At 46.0% G+C, this 25,034-nt stretch overlaps 1 protein-coding gene across 1 annotated transcript in view; it reads right to left on the bottom strand.

The window, feature by feature from the left end:
- Positions 1-2,273: 2,273 nt before the first annotated feature.
- TANGO6 (transport and golgi organization 6 homolog) overlaps positions 2,274-25,034 on the bottom strand; it is a 48,759-nt gene continuing 25,998 nt past the window's right edge. Inside the window, exons 11-18 of the mRNA XM_040424358.1 lie at positions 19,314-19,502; positions 19,100-19,231; positions 16,694-17,047; positions 16,562-16,619; positions 15,220-15,372; positions 6,721-6,872; positions 3,284-3,397; positions 2,274-2,781 (exon numbers count right to left, since the gene is read on the bottom strand). Coding sequence (XP_040280292.1) covers positions 2,605-2,781; positions 3,284-3,397; positions 6,721-6,872; positions 15,220-15,372; positions 16,562-16,619; positions 16,694-17,047; positions 19,100-19,231; positions 19,314-19,502 — 1,329 coding nt within the window. The 3' untranslated portion in view covers positions 2,274-2,604. The remainder of the gene's footprint in view (positions 2,782-3,283; positions 3,398-6,720; positions 6,873-15,219; positions 15,373-16,561; positions 16,620-16,693; positions 17,048-19,099; positions 19,232-19,313; positions 19,503-25,034) is intronic.

Below are 25,034 nucleotides of genomic sequence, written 5' to 3'. Positions count from 1 at the left end.
CCCAGCCATTTCCTGCTATGTTGGGATGTCAGCGTAGCAGGGACATGGGCACTGTTCGAATGGTAGCTGCGAGGTGAATATAAGCTATTTTTGTGAACCATCTGCAGACCATAGAATATATTTTTTATTGGGCTACAATATCTCTTTGAGCTTTATTTAAAAAACAAAACAAAACTTTGCTTATTACTTATAGCCCACACTGACGGCTCAGCGTTTTTATTCCCCCCTCCCTGTACATTAGAGCTCCATACAGCGGCTACGTGGTCAACATCACATCCAAAGGATACTGTACAGTATAAAAAGGCCATGCCGCTGCTGTATGGAGAATTGCTCTATACAATGTACATGGAACAGGGGCCTAAGAAATGAACAACATTTGCAGTGCTTACATGTTGCCCATCAGCGAGGAGAATAAATGTAGAATATGCAGTGCATTTGGAAGGTCTTCACACCCTTTCACATTTTATGTTGCGGCCTTGTGCTATAATAAAAATAAAAAAAAATCACGCTTCTCATTATCATTCTGCATTGTCAAGGTGTAGAAACATCTCAAAGGTGATCAAGAAAAAATTTGAGTCCCCCAGAGCAAAATTTCAAATGTCACAGCAAATGGTCTGAATACTTATGTCTATGCAAAATTTTTGTTTTTCTTTTTTAATAAATTTGCAAACATTTCTAAAATTCTGTTTTCACTTTCTTATTATAGTGTATTGAGTGCAGATTGATGGGGGAAAACGTTTTAATTTATTTAAGCCACAACATAACAAAATGTGAAAAACGCTATGGGTCTGAAGACTTTCCGAATACATTGCATTTCTTAAAGGGCATCTGTCAGCAGGCTTGTACCTATGACACTGGCTGACCTGTTACATGTGCACTTGGCAGCTGAAGAATATCTGTGTTAGACCCATGTTCAAATGTGTCCGCATTGCTGAGAAAAATGATGTTTTAATATATACTAATGAGAATCTAGGAGCAACAGGAGTATTGCCATTACACCTAAAGGCTCTGCTCTCTCTGCAACTGCTGTGCCCTCTTCACTTTGATTGACAGGGACAGTTGTGATAACATTTTCACTGTCTGGCCCTATCGATCCAAGTGTAGAAGAAACAGCAGTTGCAGAGAGAGCTGAGCCTCTGGGTTTAACTGCAACACCTCCTTGCACCTCAAGGCTTGTTTGCATATATTAAAACATAATTTTTCTCAGCAACGTAGGCACATATGAACAGATGCCAGTTTTCCTTTATACCAGTTTTGATAATTCCCCCCTGAATGGTTCTATAAATGGCATGCAGTTAAAGAACTACAGTGTTTGTAGTGGTTACGCCCATTGAATAGAAGCAGTTCTGCACTTACCAGTTCCATCCTGTACACAAAACGGTCAGAGCGCTAGAGCTACTGAAGCACAGCTGACCAACGGGAACCCTGAGTCTAAGGCATCAATATAAAAGGACCGGGAAACCCCTTTAACAACATTTATTTGTTTATAAAAATATACAAAAAGAATTTTTCATTCTATTTTACGAAAACAGACTTTTGTACAAATAAGCAGGTGGAAGAGTGACATAGACCACAGGGCGGGCAAGCAGTGGACCTGAATCCTCACCTTTTTCATACACTAGAGAACAAATTTCTGCTATCACAGACACTTCAACATGTACATGGTACAATTCCTTATTATTTGAAACATTGGTAATTCCCTCCCTATACAGTCCAGCGGTCAGCCTGTGTGTATAATCACTTTGCAGGTCTTTAGATATTAGGACATACTAGAATAATGACACTGATAATATATATGATAGCCTGCAATACTGGTGCAGTAGGAACAGACATGTTTTTTTTAGCTCCTAAGCGATGTTTCAATTGTCTTAGGCTACTTTCACACTTGCGGCAGAGTGATCCGGCAAGCAGTTCCATCGCCGGAACTGCCTGCCGGATCAGGCCATCTGCATGAAAACGGACAGCATTTGTAGACAGATCCGGATCAGTCTCACAAATGCATTGCAAGAACGGATCCGTCTCTCGGTTTGTCATACGGACAAACAGATCCGTTTCTATTCTTTTTCACCTTTTTACTGGTCTGCGCATTCCAGTATTTTTAATGCCGGATCCGGCACTAATACATTTCAATGTAAATTAATGCCGGCAACTGATCCGGAATCTTGGACGGATAGAATACCGCAGCATGCTGCGGCATTTCCTCCATCCAAAACGCCGTTCAGTGACTGAACTGAAGACATCCTGATGCATCCTGAACGGATTTCTCTCCATTCAGAATGCATGGGGATGAAACTGATCAGTTATTTTCCGGTATTGAGCCCCTAGGACAGAACTCCGTGCCGGAGAAGAAAAATGCTAGTGTGAAAGTACCCTTAAAGGGATTGGCTTATGAAGACAACCCCTCTCCATATACCATTTTAGGGCATATGTACATCACAGAAGGTGGTCCTCTGCTCACAACGCCCCCCACCCCCATTCTAGAAGAGTTGACCTGTTCATGTACTCCAAAGACTACCATTCATCTGAATGGCAGCCTCGCCTGCCAAAAGCTGACTGCCCCGAAACCCATATTCTGAAAAGGGCTGTCTCTGATGAAATGAACTTTTATGGTAAAACCATAATTTTCTTCTCCAGTTTCTGAGGAGGAAAGAGAAATGCTCTCATGATGCTGTCCAATTCCTCCAGTCCCAGCTGGGCGTGAAGAACGGATACAGAGTCCTTCTCACACTGCACTACAAATTTTAGCAAGCGGTACAGCTCCAGCAGTACATCACGTAACACCTGGTAGAAAACACAAGAGAAAAGGGAATGAAAGATGTAGTAAATGAAGGGAAATATCTGCAGATATTGAAACCACTGTAGTGATCTATTGAGATGAGATCAGGAAATTAGAAAAGTATTCAACCTCTCATACTTCAATGGTTCGTGTAGCTCATGGTAGGTAGACAGCTAAAATCTCTGGATTTAATAGAATATTTCCTTTCCTTGTAATAAGGTTTTATTTGTTGTTCTATTTCATTATTACAAATCACTCAGAATACACGTGTTAATCCATCTGGAACAGATTATACATGGTGTTACGGAAAGAAGCAGAATCTTCGTCCCCACTGTCACTATGACCTGCTCTGCTACTATGACAACTGATCAGAAAGTGTGGCTGCCAACTTTTATCACAATGCCCGCGCTCCTAGTAGGAACTTAAATATCTTTAATGCAGACATTCTAGTACAGCATATATTTAGTTAAATGGAAAGTTTAAGGCGCCAATTTACAAATTATTTACCTCGGTTGCCCTCTCACTGAGCCCTCTTAGAAGTAAGACGATAACATGGATGGCCGCTCTCCTTACTTGAGCCTCTGGGTCAGTGTGAACCACAGCTGATAAGCAGGAGGTCATCTGAGAATACAGAGAAATGGCAAAAAATCACTTTGCAAGCAGAAACGGATAGATAATAAATGTTGGATCCCATTGGGTCCCTGTGGGTGGTCTAACAGCAATCATAAGAATGGAGGGCCCCGAATTCCTTCTCTAAATGGGCTGGTAGTGGACGTCGGTCCATAGCGCCATTGACTATGGGTCTGATGGCACCCTTCTTACGTCAAATTCCTTCTCTAAATGGGCTGGTAGTGGACGTCGGTCCATAGCGCCATTGACTATGGGTCTGATGGCACCCTTCTTACGTCAGCCCCACAAACGTGAATGGAGCAGTGGACCGACATGTACACTACCGCTTCATTTGGGAAGGAACACAAGGCCCCCTCATTCTCATAGTTGATAGAGGTCTCAGAGGTCAGACTCTCCTGCAATGCAATATACAGGGTGGGCCATTTATATGGATACACCTTGATAAAATGGGAATGGTTGGTGATATTAACTTCCTATTTGTGGCACATTAGTATATGTGAGGGGGGAAACTTTTCAAGATGGGTGGTGACCATGGCGGCCATTTTGAAGTCAGACATTTTGAATCCAACTTATGTTTTTTCAATAGGAAGAGGGTCATGTGACACATCAAACTTATTGATGTTTCCTGGAAAGTGGATTGGTCGTCGTGGGCCAGTTGAATGGCCCCCAAGGTCTCCTGATCTGATCCCCTTAGACTTTTATCTTTGGGGTCATCTGAAGGCAATTGTCTATGCTGTGAAGATACGAGATGTGCAGCACCTGAAACTACGGATACTGGAAGCCTGTGCTAGCATTTCTCCTGCGGTGTTGCTATCAGTGTGTGAAGAGTGGGAGAAGAGGGTTGCATTGACAATCCAACACAATGGGCAGCACATTGAACACATTTTATAAGTGGTCAGAAACTTGTAAATAACTCATGAAAGAATAAAGTTATGTTAAAACCAAGCACACCATTGTTTTTCTTGTGAAATTCCCAATAAGTTTGATGTGTCACATGACCCTCTTCCTATTGAAAAACATAAGTTGGATTCAAAATGGCCGCCTTCAAAATGGCCGCCATGGTCACCACCCATCTTGAAAAGTTTCCCCCCCTCACATATACTAATGTGCCACAAACAGGAAGTTAATATCACCAACCATTCCCATTTTATTAAGGTGTATCCATATAAATGGACCACCCTGTATATTATCTGTGGATAGGTGATAAATACAGTATTTTTCGCTTTATAAGACGCACCGGACTATAAGACACACCCCAGTTTTAGACAACAGAAAATTAGAAAAAATATTTTCTAGGTCCTCTTTGATGGGAATGTGGTTTACTGGTGTTTTACTGAAGTGAAGGGGTTAATAACCTTAGGTATAACAACCAGCAATGGTGCATGTGGTCATTAAATGTACCTGTCCAAATAAATGTGTCTCCTGTCATGGCTCTGTTGTGTCTTGCCATGCTTCTTCTTCTGCTAGATTATTTTAAAGTATTTGTCTGCGACAAACACACAGCTCTGCTACATACATACAGCTCTGCTATACACGCAAAGCCATACACATACAGCTCTGCTACATCCATACAGCACTGCTATACACACACAGCACTGCTACAGCCATACAGCTCTGCTACCCACATCATCTTTAATAAAAACTCACATTTCCCTGCACTAGTGCTGGCTGTATAATACTTCTGTTCTGGCTGCTCTCGTTGATGAAAACATCAAAGGTCCTTAAGCCGTACTTGGAGTTTTCCTCTACTTTCAGTACAGCGCAGGACCTTCCTCCCCGTACACTCAATGGATCGTTCTCCTGCTTGCTGTCGGCTGCGAGAGCGAGGTGAGCGCAAATGCACGCTCTTTCACTGATTGGGCAAAGCGCTCTATGTGTGCTCTGCCGGATCATTAAAGAGGACCTTTCATGGTTTTAATTTATTCTAGATAAATACCTTTACTTGCGGAGTTAATGATGATGATGCCACCCTGCCTGTTTTTTAAAAAATTTCGCTCCTGCGCCCCGCTGTAGTTTTCCCGCTCACTATGTTAATACTGAGCATCGGTACAGGGAGGAGGAGACACCAGGGTTTCTCAATGGGCGTCTCCTTCTCCCTGGCTGTGCCGCGATCCAATCACAGCGGAGAGCGTCACAGCCAGGGAGAAGGTGAGTTTTTTTTTCTCCCTGGCTGTGACGCTCTCCACTGTGATTGGATCGTGGCACAGCCAGGGAGAAGCAGGCGCCCATTGAGAAACGCATAGCATTGTGGATGTGCGATCCAGTTCTGTTTTTCTCCCCTTGATATATGCATGTTGAATCTTTTTTCTTTATTACTGGTATCAGCACTCCTCCCATTCGGCACAGGTGGTTTTAATTTCGCAGAAGTCTGCATATAAGTGGTAATTGACCTGCAGTTCCTGATAGCAATCAACATGTTGTGTTAGACAACTGTTCACATGGTGCAGTACTGCGTGTGGCCTTTGTTTTTGTGGCACTGTACTGGTGGGTTAGTGGGACCATGGGTGGCATTGTCAGACAGCAGGGTTGCTGTTTGACTCCTGGGTCCTGCCACCTACTAGGGCAGTGCCGCTTTGTCACCGCAGTGTGCTGCGCCTTTTTTGTCAGAGTAGGTCCCACTCAAAGAGGCGACCTTGGCGTGGTGAGTGGGCTTATGCCTTTTGATCAAAATGTACACTAATGCCTCTTGTACAGCATGCAGTACAGGGGGCTGTACACTTTAATATAGCGCTGAGAAGTGAATTAGATCTAAGCATAGCATTGTGGATGTGTGATCCAGTTCTGTTTTTCTCCCCTTGATATACAGCCAGGGAGAAGGAGACGCCCATTGACAAACCCTGGCGTCTCCTCCTCCCTGTACCGATGCTCAGTATTAACATACTGAGCGGGAAAACTACAGGGGGCACAGCGGGGAGCAGGAGTAATATTAAAAAAAACAGGCAGGGTGACAGCATCAGCAAGCAAAGTTATTTATCTAGAATAAATAATAACCATGAAAGGTCCTCTTTAAGTAAGCAGTCGGGGGTCTGGCCATGCTGGATCTCCTTGACTGCTGTTTATAATATGCAGACACTTTTCTTGCTAAAAAGTGTGTCTTATAAAGCGAAAAATACATACTTTTCGTGGTATATTCCCTTTAGATAGATTGTCTGGAATTGGAAAAATTATTGTTTTTATATATAAAATTATGCACAATTTTTTTTCTAGAATCCGCCCCAGATTTGTCTGATATTGCAGTTGACCCACACAAAAGCAGTTTTTTGTCTAATCCAAGTTAAAGCCTTTACGTCTTTTGGAAGCATTCTGTCACTTACTTCATGGATAACAGGACCCAGGGAAAATTGCAGTTGCTTACACAATTCACCCAAATTGGAAAGGCTGCTTGCTCTAACAGAGCTGTCTGGATCCCGGCAACCCCTCAAAAATGCATGAATCAATGTGTCTTTGTGTCGGAGGACCATGTCACCTGCAGAAAAAGCAATTAAATTTATATGTGGGATCATCTTCCAAACCCAGACAGTTTTCACCATCCTGACCAAGCCTAATTTTGCAAATCTGACATGTGTCACTTTATCTGTTAATAACTATATATATATATATATATATATATATATATATATATATATAATGCTTTTACTTATTCAAGGCATTCTGCTACTTTTTTTTTTCATGACACAGCATACTTCATGCCAGTGGTAAATTTTGGTCAATATGTTTTACCTTTATTTATAAAAAAATTAAATGTACATAAAATGTGGAAAAATTAGCAATTTTCAAAATTTGAATTTCTCTGCTTTTAAGGAAGATCAGGATACCTCACAAAATAGTTATTACTTAACATTTTCCATATGTCTACTTTATGTTGGCATCATTTTTGTACATTAATCTTATTTAGGATGTTAGAAGGCTTAGAACTTTAGACACAATTTTTCAAGAAAAATTTCCAAAACCAACTTTTTATGAAACAATTTCGTTTTGAAGTGACTTTTAGAAAATGCACCCCTCAAGTTATTTAAAACTAATTTTAAGCTATCTTCACACCAGCGGTAGCTACAATCTGGCGAGCTGTTTTGGCAGGCAAGCGGAGGATTGGCCAGACACAAACTGCAGCAGAAGACTCTTAGGTAGCCCTACAGTGGAAACCCCCAAAAACAAGATTTTTGTAAAACTTACCAGTAAAATCTCTTTCTCGCTCTTCATTGGGGGACACAGAAACCGTGGGTATAGCTATGTCCTCTAGGAGGCGTTGACACTAGTAAAAGCTGTTAGCTCCTCCCCTGGCAGCGATACCCCCTCCAGCCTGGAGAGAGAGCTTAAAGGGACACTGACAGGCCAAATCAGCATATATAGTTAGATATATGACATTACAGGTCTTATACAGTCTTTTAAAAGCATATAAGTATCCCCCCTGTCCACCTTATAAAGAGCAAAATATAAAGTTTTATAACCTGCCTGTCCGGTCACCAATCTGCCCAAGGGGCGGCGTTTCATGTGAAAATGCGCCCAGCCAGCCTTCCCAACTGCCGTTCTGAAGCCCCGCCCAGCTCATCAATATTCACTTCGCTGGGCGGCGGCTAGAGCTCTCCCCAGTCCCGATCCTGCGCATGGGCAATTCAATTGTCTATAATTAACCCCTTTGACGATGTGAGTGAGCAGCGCTCTGAAGCGCTGCTCTGAACAGTGCATGGCTGAGGCTGAGGCTGCAGCTGCCTCGAAGACGCAGGTAGGCTGTGTGTGTACGCAGGTGCGATCTAACTACGGCGGGGCGCAGGCGCAGAAGATTGGGCATGAACGATGCCCGGACAATTGAATTGCCCATGCGCAGGATCGGGACTGGGGAGAGTTCTAGCCGCCGCCCAGCGAAGTGAATATTGATGAGCTGGGCGGGGCTTCAGAACGGCAGTTGGGAAGGCTGGCTGGGCACATTTTCACATGAAACGCCGCCCCTTGGGCAGATTGGTGACCGGACAAGCAGGTTATAAAACTTTATATTTCGCTCTTTATAAGGTGGACAGGGGGGATACTTATATGCTTTTAAAAGACTGTATAAGACCTGTAATGTCATATATCTAACTATATATGCTGATTTGGCCTGTCAGTGTCCCTTTCAGTTTGTGTACAAGCAGCAGGAGAAGCAAGTTAACCAACGAAATAACGTGGAACACCAACAATGCCAAGAACCAAACTAGGTTCTAACCAGCAACAGCCACAACTGTCGCCGAAACAACAATACTGGGTGGGTGTTGTGTCCCCCAACGAAGAGCTAGAAAGAGATTTTACTGGTAAGTTTTACAAAAATCTCGTTTTCTCGCCCATATTCATTGGGGGACACAGAAACCGTGGGACGTCCAAAAGCAGTCCACAGGGAGAAAAAACCACAGACCCATGGAGAAAGCGCCCCTGCAGGCAACTAAGAACTGCCACCTGCAAGACCATGCGGCCCAAGGCAGCGCCCGCCGATGCATAAGTATGCACCTGGTAAAATTTTGTGAATGTGCGTAAGGAGGACAGTAGCCGCGTTGCAAAACTTTACGGCCGAACCTTGAATCCTCCGAGCCCAAGAGCACCCACTGCTCTGGTGGAGTGAGCCGTGACACCGAAGGGCGGAACCCTGCCCCGGGTGCAGTATGCTTCAGCAATTGCAGACATGCAATTGCCACCCTGGAGGCCGCCAATGCCTTGCGAGGACCCTCCGGGATGACAAAAAAGGGGAGTCCGTACGCCGGAAGGAACTGGAGGCTGGCAAATAAATAGTCAGAGCCCTGACAACTTCCAAATGGTGTAACTCCCTTTTCCTAGGGTGTGAAGGGGAGGGATACAGTGATGGAAGGACAATTTCTTCATTGAAATGGAAATCAGAGACCACCGTTGGGAGAAAGGAATGAACGGGCCGGAGAACCGCTTATCCCTGATAGCCACAAGAAAAAACTACCTTCCAGGACCGGAGTCGGAGTGACATCTCCGCAAGGGTTCAAGGGGAGAATTCCGGAGCGCTGAAAGGAGTAAGTTCAGATCCCAAGGCGGTAAAGGAGGACGGTACAGAGGAACCGTATGTGCCATTCCCTGAAGGAAGGTTATTATGGGTGAGTCAGAGGATGCTGGAAAAGGATAGAAAGTGCCGAACCTGACCCATCAAGGAACCAAGGGCTAAACCAAAAACCCAGAACCGCAGGATCCACCGCTGCTAAAGGGAAGCGCTCCACGGAAACGGTAAGTGGTCCACCGGTGTCCCCCGAGCCGAAGAGGCTTGTGGGGAGACTTAGAAGCTGGCTGATTTGAGAATCACCAGCGGTGGAGTTCCGTCAGCGACCGTGTATTGACGGTGTAGCAACGCTGCTCGACGGAAATTTCAACCAGACCAAGATGAGAGAAAAACTCCTGCCTTGAGGAGGAAGAATAGAAGGGGTGTTCCGTTCCAGGAACGAAATTCCATCAATGGTGGTGAGTCGTGACAGCACTCCCGCTCCGCCTGGCGTGGCGAGTCTCGTAGTCTAGCCACGGAATGTGCAGTGAAAAGGAATGACTACCATTGGACTGACATGGCAGTCATTAGTCAAGTCTTGAGAGGTAGTTGTAGATACGGGTAGTACACCCAGGACCAACGGGTAAGAATCACCTGTAGAAGGAGGAATATGGAAAACGTCACAGCCCAACAGTTGGTCCGGAACAAGACTGAAAGAAAAAAAACACAGAACCAATACCCTGCATCAACGTAGATGAGGGGAAGTAGTAACATAGGAGCTACCAAGGTTTGCGGAGTGGCCGCGAACCCTGAGCCAGAGAAGGAAAAAGAAAGAAGGAAGGAAAAAGGGGCAGGGCGAAGCCCATTCCCCATCTGAGACTGGCACTACACAGAAGTAGCCACCGGATGATAGTGGCGGTGCCATACTCCGACTAAGGAGGAGGCCATGCAGCGTACGCCACCGAATTCGGTGTTAGAAGAATCCGTCGCCTGGCGAAGGAGCTGTGCAGGAGGAGCCAGAGTATGTAGTGGGTACTCCAGGACCCCCGTACCGTAGGAGCAGCAGCGTGCCCCGCCAGCACAAACTGAGGGGCAGACTAGAGGAATCCGGTAGAAGCCATGGTACCATACTGCCCCAGGGAAGGAGAGCTAACCTTAAACACTCCACCTGGGAAGGACGTTGAACAGGAACAAACGCCAAGCCAGCGTCAGGGTAGAACCCCTACCTGAGGGAATGCCCCAGTGCAGCAACTGCAAATGCTAGTACCAGCGTAAAATCCGCACCAGCGGAGAACACGCTGCAAAGCTAAACCAGAGTGCCAGCACAACCACTTCCTACATCAGGAATGGTGGATAGAGAATATAGAGTCAGTGTAACACTCTACTTGCTGGAACGTAATCACAATATTACGTGCCATGGTGTACGCACTACATATTGTTGAAGACACATATTGGAACAGTGGAGGACCATGGAGATAGGGGACGCTAGGACACATGAGTGACACTGGGCAACCCCCTGAGGAGAGAGGTTGTCATATTCATGCCCCAAACCGGCACCGAAGGAAAAGGACACAACGTGGAAACAGCCACAGTATCCACTGGCGGCACTGAAATACCATTAGAAGAAGAGTACAGGGCACCAGCGTGTATCGATACTCGCTACGCTCCACTTGTAGTAGAAGCTAAGGCATCTATAGCCGTGGCGTAGTTGAAGTGCAACATCCAAGATGTGTACTCATTCCTCACGGTAGTGGATCACTTGTGAAAGGGGCAATGTAGCAATTATCCCACCAATGAAAGGGGGTAAGCACTGCACTCAGTGGTAGTGCAAGTACTCCACCATGAAGGGTGGCAATGCAGTAATGCATCTAGCAGGAACTGAATCCAAGTAGAGAGAGTACGTCTCTTACGGAAAGGGCAAGGCATATGGAGAGTCCCGTATCAATACCCCACCTACGTAAGGGGTTAAGACATACAGTAAACACTGAACCAGGAATAATGCCATAGCGCCACCTATGGAAGAGGCTAATACATACAGTAAGTACTGTCCCCAGTGGGAATGCAGTTCCGCCACCTACTAAAAGGGGGAACGCCTACTGCCGGCACTGAAACAGTTCTAGTGCGGTTAGACTCCAATGGAGGGAGGTAATATCCAAGGTAGTACTGCATCCAGTAGTAGTGCAAATACTCCGCCTAAGGAAGGGGGTAATGCATACGACTGCTGTCTACCTCGGACGCCATCTTGGAAGATCGCACCAGAATCACGGCAGAGACCGAATCACTGATCCCCCCCTTCGGACCAAACCTCTCCAGGGAGGGAGGGTGCGTCTGAGCATGACCCTAGGGCGGAAGTGTGAGGGAGTGGAGGTGACCGAGGAGGAATATATCCTGCTCTGGCCCGCTGTGTGCAGTCTTAACTCTCAGAATCTTGCCCATGGCAGTGGCAGGCTCGCTTGTGGGAGTTATCAACCAAACTACCCGGGGGTGGAATGGGAACTTCTAGAGGATTGCACAGGCGGTGCTTTATCAACCAAACGACCCCGGAGGGAGGTGGGAAGTCCGGAGATCCACCATTGAAGTGCGCAGGCGGTGCTCATCAACCAAACGACCCCGAAGGGTGATTGGAAAGATCCAGAGGTCCACCCTTGGATTGCGCAGGTGGAAAATATCAACCAAACGACCCTGGAGGGTGATTGGGAAGGTCCATAGGTCCATCAGTGGATTTCGCAGGTAGTGTTTTATCAACCAAACCACCCCAGAGGGTGATTGGGAAGGTCCAGAGGTCCACCAGTGGATTGCGCAGGTAGGGCTTATCAACCAAACGACCCCGGAGGGTGATTGGGAAGGTCCAGAGGTCCACCAGTGAATCGCGCAGGTAGTGCTTTATTAACCAAACGACCCCGGAGCGTGATTGGAAAGGTCCAGAGGTCCACCATTGGATTGCGCAGACCGAAACCCCCCCCACCCCCATACCCGGGAATGAAAGATTGCGGCCTAGTAGGCAGCGAAGCCGGGGCCTAAGTTATGGACACGGCCGACCGGAATGCACCCTCGCTCTACTGACAGGCCGGCCGGGGCACAGAGGGGGAAGTGCGCCGCCCCGGGACGTAAGTGACATTAGAGTGCGCCCTCCGGCTGTGGAGAACGCCGCGCAGGTCGGAGGAAGAAGGAAGGGGTAGGCCCAAAGTGAAGCCGGGGCCTAAATTTAACGACGCCCGGACACAGTGCTGGCAGTTCTCTTCTGGAGCAGCGCGCTTGGCGCCCGCTCCCTAGAAGGGCGGATTATGGCACTGGGGAGCGGGAACCTCCTCCGCTCCCCTCTTGTAGCGAGGTAAAAAATTCAGAGCACAGCCGTGCGCTCGGCCGCCCGCTGTGCCTAACAGTGCCTGCAGGAGATAGGGCCGTTAACCCCCTATGTGCCCGTATAGTGTCGGCACAGAGGGAGAGGGGAGGGAATCCACCAGAGGTTCAGGGCTAGGATAAATGAAGCCTGGTGTCTGGCCCAGTTATCGTGGGGAGGGAGGGGGAAGTAGGGAGCCCGGTGCTTTGCCAAATAGGGAGGGAGAGGGTTAACATACTCACCTAGTCCCGTGTACTCACCTTATCTTCCTCCTCTTCTCTTCACCCTCCCTAAGTGGGCCCATAAGGTTACCTTCTCAAGCAGGGTCACCTCCTCAGCAGCTGGCACCGGAGTGGCAGGAGTCTGGTATGGCGGGAGGGTCTTCTCTTTGGCGGACCTAGGTGACCCCTTGGCTGGCGGGATGCAGGGGAGCGAGGCTGCCCTGGTCCACCTTATCTTCTTATGGGGGGAGGAGGCAGTGTGGCGGACCAACGCTGGCGTGCTCCCCCCGGGAGAACAGGGAGGCGAGGCGACCACTGTTTCCCACCTGAAAGAAGAAAAAAAAAAAATAATAATAATCTTCAGGAGCTACCCTGCAGGGAGGTCTTGCCTCCTATTGACACTAGAAAAAACTGAAGCTCTCTCTCCAGGCTGGAGGGGGTATAGCTGCCAGGGGAGGAGCTAACAGCTTTTACTAGTGTCAACACCTCCTAGCTATACCCATGGTTTCTGTGTCCCCCAATGAATATGGGCGAGAAAAATGACCGATTGAGTGAGAGAGGAGCCCCCTCCCTCTGTAAAACTTGCATCTAAGGGGTTAAACTGCAGGGATCTGAGTTTTCAGCAATGCTGGCACTTACAGCAGGGGCCTGGCTGTCAGTAACAGCCAGGCCATGTCCTGATAGAGTAAGCACTGCTCCTGCTTACCAGGAGAGCATATGATAAGGTGAGTTTTGACAACTGTTCACATGGTGCGGTGCTGTGTGGTGGCCATTGTTGCTGTGGTGCTGTGCTGGTGGGGCCCAGTGCCAGGGTGGCATTGCCAAGCAGCAGGGGTGGTGTTTGGCTGCTGGGTCCCACAGTCTGCTGATGCGGTGCTGCGGCATCGGTGGTCGCTGCGCCAAATTTAGAGTAGGTTCGCACTCGAGAAAGCAACTTTGGCATGGTGAGTGGGCTTATGCTTTTTGATCAAAATGTATACTAATGCCTCAAGTATAGCATGTATACTATTTATTACGCTGAGATTTTATGTTAATTATGCTGAGAAGCAGTTATTAGATCAAAACATAGTATGAGGATGTGCAATCCTGTTTTACTCTTTTTTTGGATATAAGCACTGCTCCTGTGTCCCGCTCAATCAGTGTGCTGCACATGTACAGTGCCCTCCTTGTTTGCTGTGCTGTATATGTACAGCATGTCGGAAAAGGGGTTAAATGAGTTTGTCCAGGACTTACCTTAGGATAGGTCAGCAATACTAGATGCTCAGGGGGTCTGCCTTCTGGCATCACTGCAAATCAGCTGTTTCCAGTAACTGTGGCACTGGAACCAGGCAATGGAACTACTCAGCTCTGTACACTATGTAGTGGCTGTCCCTAGTTACTGCTGTGCAGCTCAATATCACTGGGAGCACCTACTAATCATCACAATGGGGTCTTGTGTCCCCTGTTTGAATGAAGCAGCAGTCAAGCATGCACAGTCACTCTATTCAAACAATATGGGACTGCTGATGACAGCAAAGTATAATACCAAAAAGTTTGAATGGAAAAGAAATTTGCATGCTCCGCAGCCGCTGCTTCATTCTAACAGGGGACACAGGAATCCCAGTCTCAGATCGCTGTGTGTCTCAGTGGTCAGAAACCCTGTCATTCTGGGAATATCCCTTTAAAGGGGTATTTCATCTGGGATATATGTCAGAATAGGGGCAGGTCCCATACGTGAGACCCGCATCTATCTCCAGAACGGGATGCCCGAAGTGAACAGAGAGAAGCCACACATGCGTGACCACCACCCATTCACTGCTATGGGAGTTCCTAAAATAGCCGAGCGCTGGCTCAAGTCCCATAGGTGGGACCCACACCTATCTGACATCGATGGCATATCCTAGCAATATACCATCAATGTCCCAGATGGGCCATCCCCTGGGACGATGTTCAAACAATCAGCCGTAACTATGACTGCACAGTGTAGGCATACTCAAATAACGGCAGACTGGCTCTACTGGTTCAGAAGTACAGTGGCTGACAGATGACAATATTATCATTACTGGTAGTGAAGTGGAAATATCTCCAATGGTGCAAACTGTAGTCATTCCCTGTTTGAAAGTAAAGATGTTACACATAGTAGACCATTCCAGGGGACTGTTGAGGACGCTATGATTCAGTAATACAGAACTTCCGAGAGAATGTGATGTCATCAGACGATCAGCAATGAGATTTGTAGTGCTGGGTGGTACTACTACAAACAGATATGTCCAGCAGGCATTTCTCCATGTGACCCGCTCGATATACTCACCCAGAGTCCGTGTGCATCTCATCAGTGCTTCTCCTACTTTCATCCTAGTCTCAGGAGCTGGTGCCTTCGCCTTGGGTGGCACTGCACTCTCATACTGCGCTAGGAGGATGGGCAGGATGCGCTCAGGTATGTCTCCGGACATTACAGCAATACCTGTTTGTAAAAAAGGGAAACAGTATTTGTGGTCACGTAAGATTTCCCCCACAAGGTATATGCGCCCGAGGTAGACATGTGCAATAAGAATTTGGTGATGAAGTTAAATTACTCTTTATATAGCCATGTTAACAGCCATATTGTCAGCAGCGTACTATTATCCTAATATAAATACTCTCAAAATCTGGTCCTAAGGAGCTGGGCATCATGGATGAAGGTGGAACAATTACAGCACCCATGCATGTGGCTGACAATTACAGCACCCATGCATGTGGCTGAAAGGACAAGCTTCGCACACGGAAATTATTCACACAGCTCATCCTTAGGCCTCTTTCACACGACCGTATGGCTTTTTCAGTATTTTAAGGTCCGTTTTTCACAGATCCGTTGTTCTGTTTTTTGTTTCCGTTGTGTTTCCGTTTCTGTTCTTCCGTATGGCATATACAGTAATTACATAGAAAAAATTGGGCTGGGCATAACATTTTCAATGGATGGTTCCACAAAAACGGAACGGATATGGAGGACATACAGAGTACATTCCGTATGTGTTCCGTTTTTTTGTGGACCCATTGACTTGCATGGAGCCACGGAACGTGATTTGCGGGCAGTAATAGGACATGTTCTATCTTTCAACGGAACGGAAAAACGGAATGCAAACGGAGTACATTCCGTTTTTTTGTGGAACCATTGAAATGAATGGTTCCGTATACGGACCGCAAAAAACGGGCCGCAGACGGAAAAAAACCAAAAAACGGTCGTGTGAAAGAGGCCTTACAGTCACGCTCTATCCTGGAGACATGAAGAGGTGGAACAGGGATTAAAGCAATTACCTAGCAGGGCTTCTTATCTGCATTGGAACTTCCGTTAGGAACCTCAGTTACAGATTCCATCATATTTGACAGAAAAATCAGCTAGTTTTGCTGGCAATGCATCAGCAGACCCCAACCTAACCCATTATAAGTTAATGGAGTCTGTTGAGTACCAGTGGTGTCGATCCAGCACTGTGTCGTGGCTTCCATCTATTTTGGATGTGAACAGAAACGGAAACCCACATGCAGTAAATGGATGTTGTTCTGTTAATCCAGGAGTGTGGCTATTTTTGAGAGCTATCACATGGTACATTTAAGAAATTCACAGTATTCACATCATGTATCTTACTTCTGGACAGCACGTCTGCGAGTAAGCGTACCTTGTATAGCGGACAGATACACAAAGGGGTCTTCTTGCTCTAAATTCTCCACAAAGAGCTGAGACAAATGGAAAACATATTAGAATACATGAAGACAGCGCCACCTAGTGGATAAGATGTGTTCCAGCATACCTGCATCACCTGCTCCCGATGTTCTGTCAGCTGAGGGTGCCTCTGCTCTAGGAGACGAGTGAGGGAGCGCAGAGCTGCTGCCCTGGTGGGTACATCAGGATCTTTGGCTGAGCTTAGGATCTCCTGTATGTTCTGTAGGTCAGCATCTTTGTTAAGCCTTTGCTGTCTTGTGTCTTTCTTCTCAGTGTCACTGTCATTATGTGTCCTATTTGGTAAGGGAACAGCACAATGTGTGGCAATGGTAACTCGCAGGTCACTAGCCAGCTCTTGAATGACTGGCTCCGGGTGGGACTCCATTACTTTTTCCAACACTGGAATCAATTGCTTCAAATATCCGAAATCTGCTGAGGTCAGCTGTGTAGAAGGACATATCAAAAATAAATCGGAATAATACAGTAATATACAACAGTTGTGCCATCACTGACAGAGGAGCCCAGAACCAGTATGGTGCCCACAGGGCCACATGCTCCCTCTCAATTCGGGCACCGGCTTACTGACATTTGTATAAATGAGTGAAAGTAATTATGTAAGAATATGTTGGTACCAGACGGAAACTTCTGTGAGATGATGGAACTCTCCATCCACTGGTTTGTCCCTTCTGCAACTATTCACAGTGGAGTTGTGCAATCTGACTGCATTTCTGTGGGCTGCACGATGGCACTGGAAGTATGCCCATGCAGCCTTAGCCGAAATGAAAGGAAACCTCCAGGCAGTACACATATTGGGAATGATGGGATGATGGACAACACAGGTATTGTCTTGTGTTCTTTGGAGCATCACGTATCACACCACACGGCTCTACACTCCATATAACAAAGTCAATACATTTTGCTTGGAGCTTTTCTTTATGCTACACTACAATGATTATAGTTCATAGGGGTTTTCTGAGAATCAGATATTGATAACAGATTGGCTGGGACCCCCGCCAATCAGCTGCTTGAGCTCCAGTGAGCACCACAGCCTCTTCCTAGGCCAAAGTTCACGTTCATCAGTCACTTTGCCAAGGCGAAGCTCAATCCCATTCAAATAAATGGGGCTGAGCTAAGATACCAAGCAGATCCACTATGCAATGGGCGGCATTGCGTTTGGTAAGCTGCGAGGAGGCTCCGGTACTAACTGGAGAACCGTGGCTTCCTCAAACAGGTGGGGTCCCAGGTGTCGAAGGTCGCCGATCTGATATTGATGACCTATCCTTTTTTGTATCAGTTTCTGAATCTCAGAAAACTCCAGTCGTGTAGAATAGTTACCTATATGCCTACATGTTGATGCTGCTGACTGGCTAAGGTATCATGTGACTTCTCAGAACTAGGAAGCACTTTAATTTCACAAAGGCACGTCTGCTGTCCTAAAAAAGTCTGTTATAAAAAAAAATACTCCCTATTAAATAACATTGCGGAACTGCGTCATTTCTGCTGTTCTTCCTGGAAATGTATGAATAAACCAGTCACTGAGCATTACCATTCTCCTTGTCAATTGCATGTCCATACAAAATCTGGCACCACCAGTACACACTGGGAAGTACCACAGTGTGTAAGGGAATTTAAGTTATCAGTTATCGATTTATTTATGAATTTCCAGGTAGAACGCCAGAAGAACAGCACAGTGTAGAGCTTTAGGAGAGCGCAATATACCCTATATAAAAGCACTGTGCTCTATATATAGCAAATCAAATAGTCAGGGACCTACATGGCTGTTCGCATTAGGGTCCATTAGTAAGGCCTCCGTGCCCGTATTGCAGACCGCAAACAGCGGGTCCGCAATACACAGGCACGGCCGTGTGCACTCCATGCTGCAGAGGCGAACCCATTGACTTAAATGGGTCCGAGCTCCGCAAGATACAGCAAAAGATAGAAGACATGTCTTTTGCAGAGTGGAGGTACGGATTGAAAGCCCATGGAAACACTCTGAAGCGCTTCCATGGACTTTTGGTTCTGTTCCTCCGCACCACAAAAGATAGGACATGTCCATTCAAGTAAATTCACAAGGCCGGTGCCCGTGCATTGCAGCCTGCAACGCTGTTACGGCACCCTTAAAAAGTCGTGTGAATGAGCTCTTAATGGGTGTGAAGGTACTGTTATTATAAGCCATTCCTAACAGCATCTAAACAAACTGGATGGAGTGCCAAAAATGTCCTTTTAAGGGTTTGTATAGGATTAGAAATCATCACCACACCTGTCAGTGGAATTGGTCTGAGCTACAATGCCACAAAGAACCTGGTGACGCTATGGGAAGACAGCAGCCATGTTTTTTTTTGTTTTTTAGTCCTGGACAACACTTTTAAACAATTTTTGCTGGAAGTCACTTAAAGTTAAATTTACCATAAAGGAACAAAGGGGTCAGGCAGACCAAAAGGTGGAGATAGCCTTTCAGGGTTATGTTCCAGAATATACAAATTCCTGCACTTACCTCTACAGCTCCCAACATGGCAGCAACGAGTCCCATTGCCATGCTGAGTGTTTCAGATGCCACGGTACCTCCTTTAGAGGTGGCAAGACTGGTGCAGGCCCTCTCAAGAGTCATCAAAACAAACTCCACTACCTGAACACAGATAAGGACACATTCAATAGAAGAACAGCAACTCCCTGCTCAGACTAAACGGATCTGTAGAATCGATCTTCACCTGCTTGACGTCTGTAAAAATGGAGTCTGAGATCCTCTCACAGAGCACCGACAAAACCTGAAGAAGCTGAAGCTTTTTCTCTCCAGACTGATAACGAAGTGTGAGCTTACACTCTATATCTAAAAGACTATCCTCTGGACTAGGACTGAGGCCCGGGCTTTCCTCTCCTGCAGTAATGGGTGTCAGCCTCTATATAGGATGGGAGAAAAGGTCAGAGATCTTCATACAATCCATAGTGTCAGAGATTTATCAGAACTATTGAATCGCAAAAAGTGTCAAATTCTCACGTGTCCTTTTGGATCTGAAGTAGAAAGCTATAAGTAAGTCCTCCAGCGGAGGAGGATTTCCACTGGATCGCCTACAATCTACTGTATATAGAGACAGTCCCTTACATCTTCTGTCAGGAGAAGATCGATATATAATAGCTACTTTGCTTATTTCATTTACATTACTGATATAGGTCAGATCTTGAGTTTTCTGCAGTCACATCCTAATCTGCATTTAAAATTTCCGGTCACCTCAATGCAGCTCCCTTCAGGTTGATCTGTGAGGCGCATCCTCGGCTGTAGGTGTATTGTGGTAAAGGTGTGGTTTTTACACTCCTAGAGGTGGGACCTGCATTCATCGGAATTTGTGGCACATCGTGTGGATACGACATAATACCCCTATTTTTACGTTAGTTCATGCAAACAATTATTAAATTCCATCAGTGTCCAGATATTTAGATATTGCTGTTACATACTTTTTATGGTGCCCTCGGTGCTCTTGATTCTCTCTGAGAACATATACCCAGTTTTTGCTGTGCTTGGAAGGGGTGTTCCCATATATCAGTTGTGTCTGGCCAGTTGGTTTACACCTACGCTGAACATAACTCACGAAAAAAATTGTAAACTTTGGGCATTGGTTTCGCATCCATATTAAGGGTCCATTCACACATCCGTATGTGTTTTGCGGATCCACGGATCCGCAAAACACACACACCGGCAATGTGCATTCCGCATTTTTGCGGACCGCACATTGCCAGCACTATAATAGAAAATGCCTAATCTTGTCCGCAATTATTACTTACTAATAATGTGAGGCACATGGAAATCAAAAATTGATAAAATCATGTGCCTCCCATTAATACAGTCCTGATCAAAAGTTTAAGACCACTTGAAAAATGGCAAAAAATCATATTTAGCATGGCTGGATCTTAACAAGGTTCCAAGTAGAGCTTCAACATGCAACAAGAAGAAATGGGAGTGAGACAAAACATTTTTTGAGCATTCAATTTAATGAAAACAACGAATAAACTGAAACAGGCTGTTTTTCAGCTGATCAAAAGTATAGGACCACATGCCTTTAAAAGGCCAAATCTGTGCAAAGATGTGGATTCATTGTCATTTTCTGTCAGGTAGTCACACGTTGTGATGGCAAAGGCACAAAAACTCTCCCTTTTTGAACGTGGTCGGGTTGTTGAACTGCATAAGCAGGGTCTCTTACAGTGCGCCATCGCTGCTGAGGTGGGACGCAGTAAGACAGTCATTTGGAATTTCAAAAATTCTTAAATGATCCTGAGGGTTATGGAACAAAAAAGTCAAGTGGAAGAACCAAAACAAAAAAATTTCATCAGCACTGAGCCGGAGGATCCAATTGGCTGTCCGTCAAGACACTGGACGATCCTCGACCCAAATTAAGGCCCTTACTAGTGCTGACTGCAGCCCCATAACCATCAGACGGCATCTGAGACTGAAGGGCTTCAAAAACAAAAAATGTCTTCAAAGACCTCGTCTCCTTGAACGCCACAGAACTGCTCGTTTGGACTTTGCAAGAGAGCACCAAACATGGGACATTCAAAGTTGGAAGAAATTTAACCTTGATGGTCCTGATGGTTTCCAACGTTACTGGCATGACAAGCAGATCCCACCTGAGATGTTTTCTAAGCGCCACAGTGGAGGGGGCGCCATAATGGTCTGGGGTGCTTTTTCCTTCAGTGGAACAATGGAGCTTCAGGAAGTGCAGGGGCGTCAAACGGCCGCTGGCTATGTCCAGATGTTGCAGAGAGCATTCCTCATGACTGAGGGCCCTCGTCTGTGTGGTAACGACTGGGTTTTTCAACAGGACAACGCTACAGTACACAATGCCCGCAGGACAAGGGACTTCTTCCAGGAGAATAGCATCACTCTTTTGGCCCATCCTGCGTGTTCCCCTGATCTAAATCCAATTGAGAACCTTTGGGGATGGATGGCAAGGGAAGTGTAACGGGGTTCCGAAGGTGCACTCGGTCCCCCATTAGCCGCAGACCTGCTGCTTCGCTTCGGGAACGAGGATCTGTGTTTTACCTCGTTCCCAGGGCGGCTTTACTAGCTGGGTGGCTCCCTGCTCCTAAGTCTGCCTTGAGCGCCGAGCTGATCACTCGGTGCTCGACTGGTTGGTCTGTCGGTCATGTGACGCTGGCCACGTCACATGACCCTCACTCCCCACTATAAATACAGGCAGCCTGCTGGCCACAGGTTGCCTGTTAATTTAGGTTCCACCTGTGATTTGGTCTTTCCTGGCGTACTTACCTCCTGCTGAATTCCTGACGATCCTCTGCCTGCTCCTTGTGTACTTTGCTGCTCTCCTGGTATTCTGACCCCGGCCTCCTCCTGACGATCCTCTGCTGACTCCTTTGGTACTTCACGTCTCTCCTGGTATTTATGACCCCGGCTTCTCCTGACAATTCTCTGCTTGCTCCATTTGTACTTTGTAACTTTCCTGGTATTGACTCGGTCCGTTCACGTCCTGTTGTTTGTCTGTCTGTCAGTCATCCCTGCACTTATTCCAAGTTAGGGATTGCCGTCCAGTTGTCCCCTGTCATTAGGACTCGCGAGGCAAGTAGGCAGGGCCAGGGGTAAGGGTGAAGCGCAGTGGTCACTTCCCTCCCCCCTGTGTGTATGTATGTGTACGCGACAGTTACAGGAAGTTTACAAAAATGGACAACAGTTCCAGACAGTAGATGGCCTTCGTGCGGCCGTCTTCACCACTTGGAGAAATGTTCCCACTCACCTCATGGAAACGCTTGCATCAAGCATGCCGAAACAAATTTTGGAAGTGATAAACAATAACGGCGGAGCTACTCATTACTGAGTTCATGTTTGGAAGTTGGATTTCTGTTTTGGGGGGGTTTAGTTTTTTTTTTGGAGGTGTGGTCCTAAACTTTTGATTAGATGAAAAACAGCCTGTTTCAGTTTATTCGTTGTTTTCATTAAATTGAATGCTCAAAAAAAGTTTTTTCTCACTCCCATTTCTTCTTGTTGCATGTTGAAGCTCTACTTGGAACCTTGTTAAGATCCAGCCATGCTAAATAGGATTTTTTGCAATTTTCTAAGTGGTCTTAAACCTTTGATCAGGACTGTAGTAACCCCATCATACTACTGTAATTTCGGTCCGCAACCGAGTTTTGTGGATATGCGGTTTGCAGACTGCAAAACTAGCCACGTGTGAAGCCTTAGGCTCCTTTCACATGTCCGCAAAATGGGTCCGCATCCGTTACGCAATTTTACAGAACGGGTGCAGACCCATTCATTTTCAATGGGGCCGGAATGTGCTGTCCGCATCCGCATTTACGGATCCGCACCCGTCCTTCCGTTTCCGCAAAAAAATAGAACATGTCCTATTCTTGTCCGCATTTTCTATTATAGTGCCGGAGATGTGCGGTCCGCAAATTGCGGAATGCACATGGCCAGTGTCTGTGTTTTGCAGATCCGCAATTTGCGGATCCACAGAACACTTACGGACGTGTGAATGGACTCTTAATGTCAGGCACATCAGTTTGGACCTCCATGTGCCTCATATTAATAGTAAATAACCCAATTGCCTAACAGTAACCCCATGTTGTCCATTATGTGAGGAGGTACTTACTATTAAAGTGCATCTGTCAGCAGATTTGTACCTATGAAACTGGCTGACCTGTTACATGTGCTCTTGGCAGCTGAAGGCATTTGTGCTGGTCCCATGGTCATATGTGCCCGCATTGCTGAGAAAAATGTTTTATGACGTGCACAGCATAAGGTCACAGAGTGCCGACGTCCTCGCGCCAAGTGCAAGTCACTCTCCAGGTTTTACTCCACCTATGAATACTCAGATGCATAATTTAGTTATCCACAAGGAATGTAATTTGTCAAATGAATGGCCAAACACAGTGTCCAAGTCACCTTGTAGTTTATGCACATCCTCCAGGGACTACTGCTGCTGGGGAGGTATTTTGTGCTGCACAGAGGTATTTGGTTGGCCCTGCTGGGGAGGTATTTTGTGCTGCACTGAGGTATTTGGTTGGCCCTGCTGGGAATTATTTTGTGCTGCACTGTAATATTAGGCTCTTCTGTGAAAGTATTTTATACTGCACTTTGATATTTGTTCGGCGGTGCTGGTATTTTGTGCTGCACTTAAAGGGGTTGTCTCACTTTAGTAAGTGGCATTTATCATGTAGAGAAAGTTAATACAAGCCAATTACTAATGTATTGTGATTGTCCATATTGCTTCCTTTGCTGGCTGGATTCATTTTTCCATCACATTATACACTGCTCGTTTCCATGGTTACAGACCACCCTGCAATCTATCAGTGGTGGTCGTGCTTGCACAATATAGGAAAAAGCCCTAGCCTATGTGCGCTCCCATGGTCCCCGCCACCAGAGAGGCTGACGCTTTCTCCCATAGTGTGCAAGCACGACTATCACTGATGGATATCATGGTGGTCAGTAACCATGGAAACGAGCAGTGTATAATGTGATGGAAAAATGAATCCAGCCAGCAAAGGAGGCAATATGGACAATCCCAATATATTAGTAATTGCCTTGAATTAACTTTCTCTACATGACAAATGCCACTTACTGAAGTGAGACAACCCCTTTAAGTATTTGTTTGTGTTGCTATAGAGGTAAGTTGAGCTGCTCTGCGGTATATAGTGCTGATGGGGAGTATTATGGCTCCTGGATTGGCTGGTAAGGCCTGAGTAGAATAAGTTTGAGAAGCTCTGGTCTGCTCAATAACAGTCATACACGTCCTTCCAGTGTTGTCTCTACAGCAATCTGTGTGTATTTTATAGAAGCTGTGATTAATGGGAGTTAAAAAACAGAAAAATGCTACTCGTCAAGTGACAACTATAGTCTTCAGAAAGCACAGTATTACTGCCCTGCCTCAAGCAGTTCAACAGAGCTGTTATTAAATACTTCCTGCTCTGCTGACCCTGTCACAATCTACAGAGCAAAGCTGACAACTGAGCTGCAGAGGAAATGTCGGTCTACTATGCTCTATTCACTGGTGGGAAAAGTAAAATATGTCAAGACTTGTTTTTATATAGATTATCATAAAAGTATCATACAATTTTAAATAATTCAATGATTTAAATATGTCATTTTCTAACAATACATTCCATTTAAAGAGGCTCTGTCAGCATGATTAACCCTATTAAACCAGGCATACTGCATGGTAGGGCTCATTATGCTGATTAAAAACGACACCTTTATTTTGTCTGTATGCCAAACAGCTGCAGAGATTTGTGTTTTTATTCATATGCAAATGAGCAAGTTGGAGAAACAGGCGGTGGAGCTGAATACTTGAAGCACTGCTTTTGTAACACTGCCTTCCTCCCCTTGATTGACAGGGCCAGACATCAGCATGTTGAGGGCAGAGCTGTACCCTAGAGCTGTGTCCTAGCATGCACTGTACATATCATATACCCAACTTACACGTTGAGAA

Source organism: Bufo bufo, chromosome 3 (assembly GCF_905171765.1).
Source record: "Bufo bufo chromosome 3, aBufBuf1.1, whole genome shotgun sequence".
NCBI classification, from domain to species: domain Eukaryota; kingdom Metazoa; phylum Chordata; class Amphibia; order Anura; family Bufonidae; genus Bufo; species Bufo bufo.
This window is presented reverse-complemented; position numbering and strand designations above follow the sequence as displayed.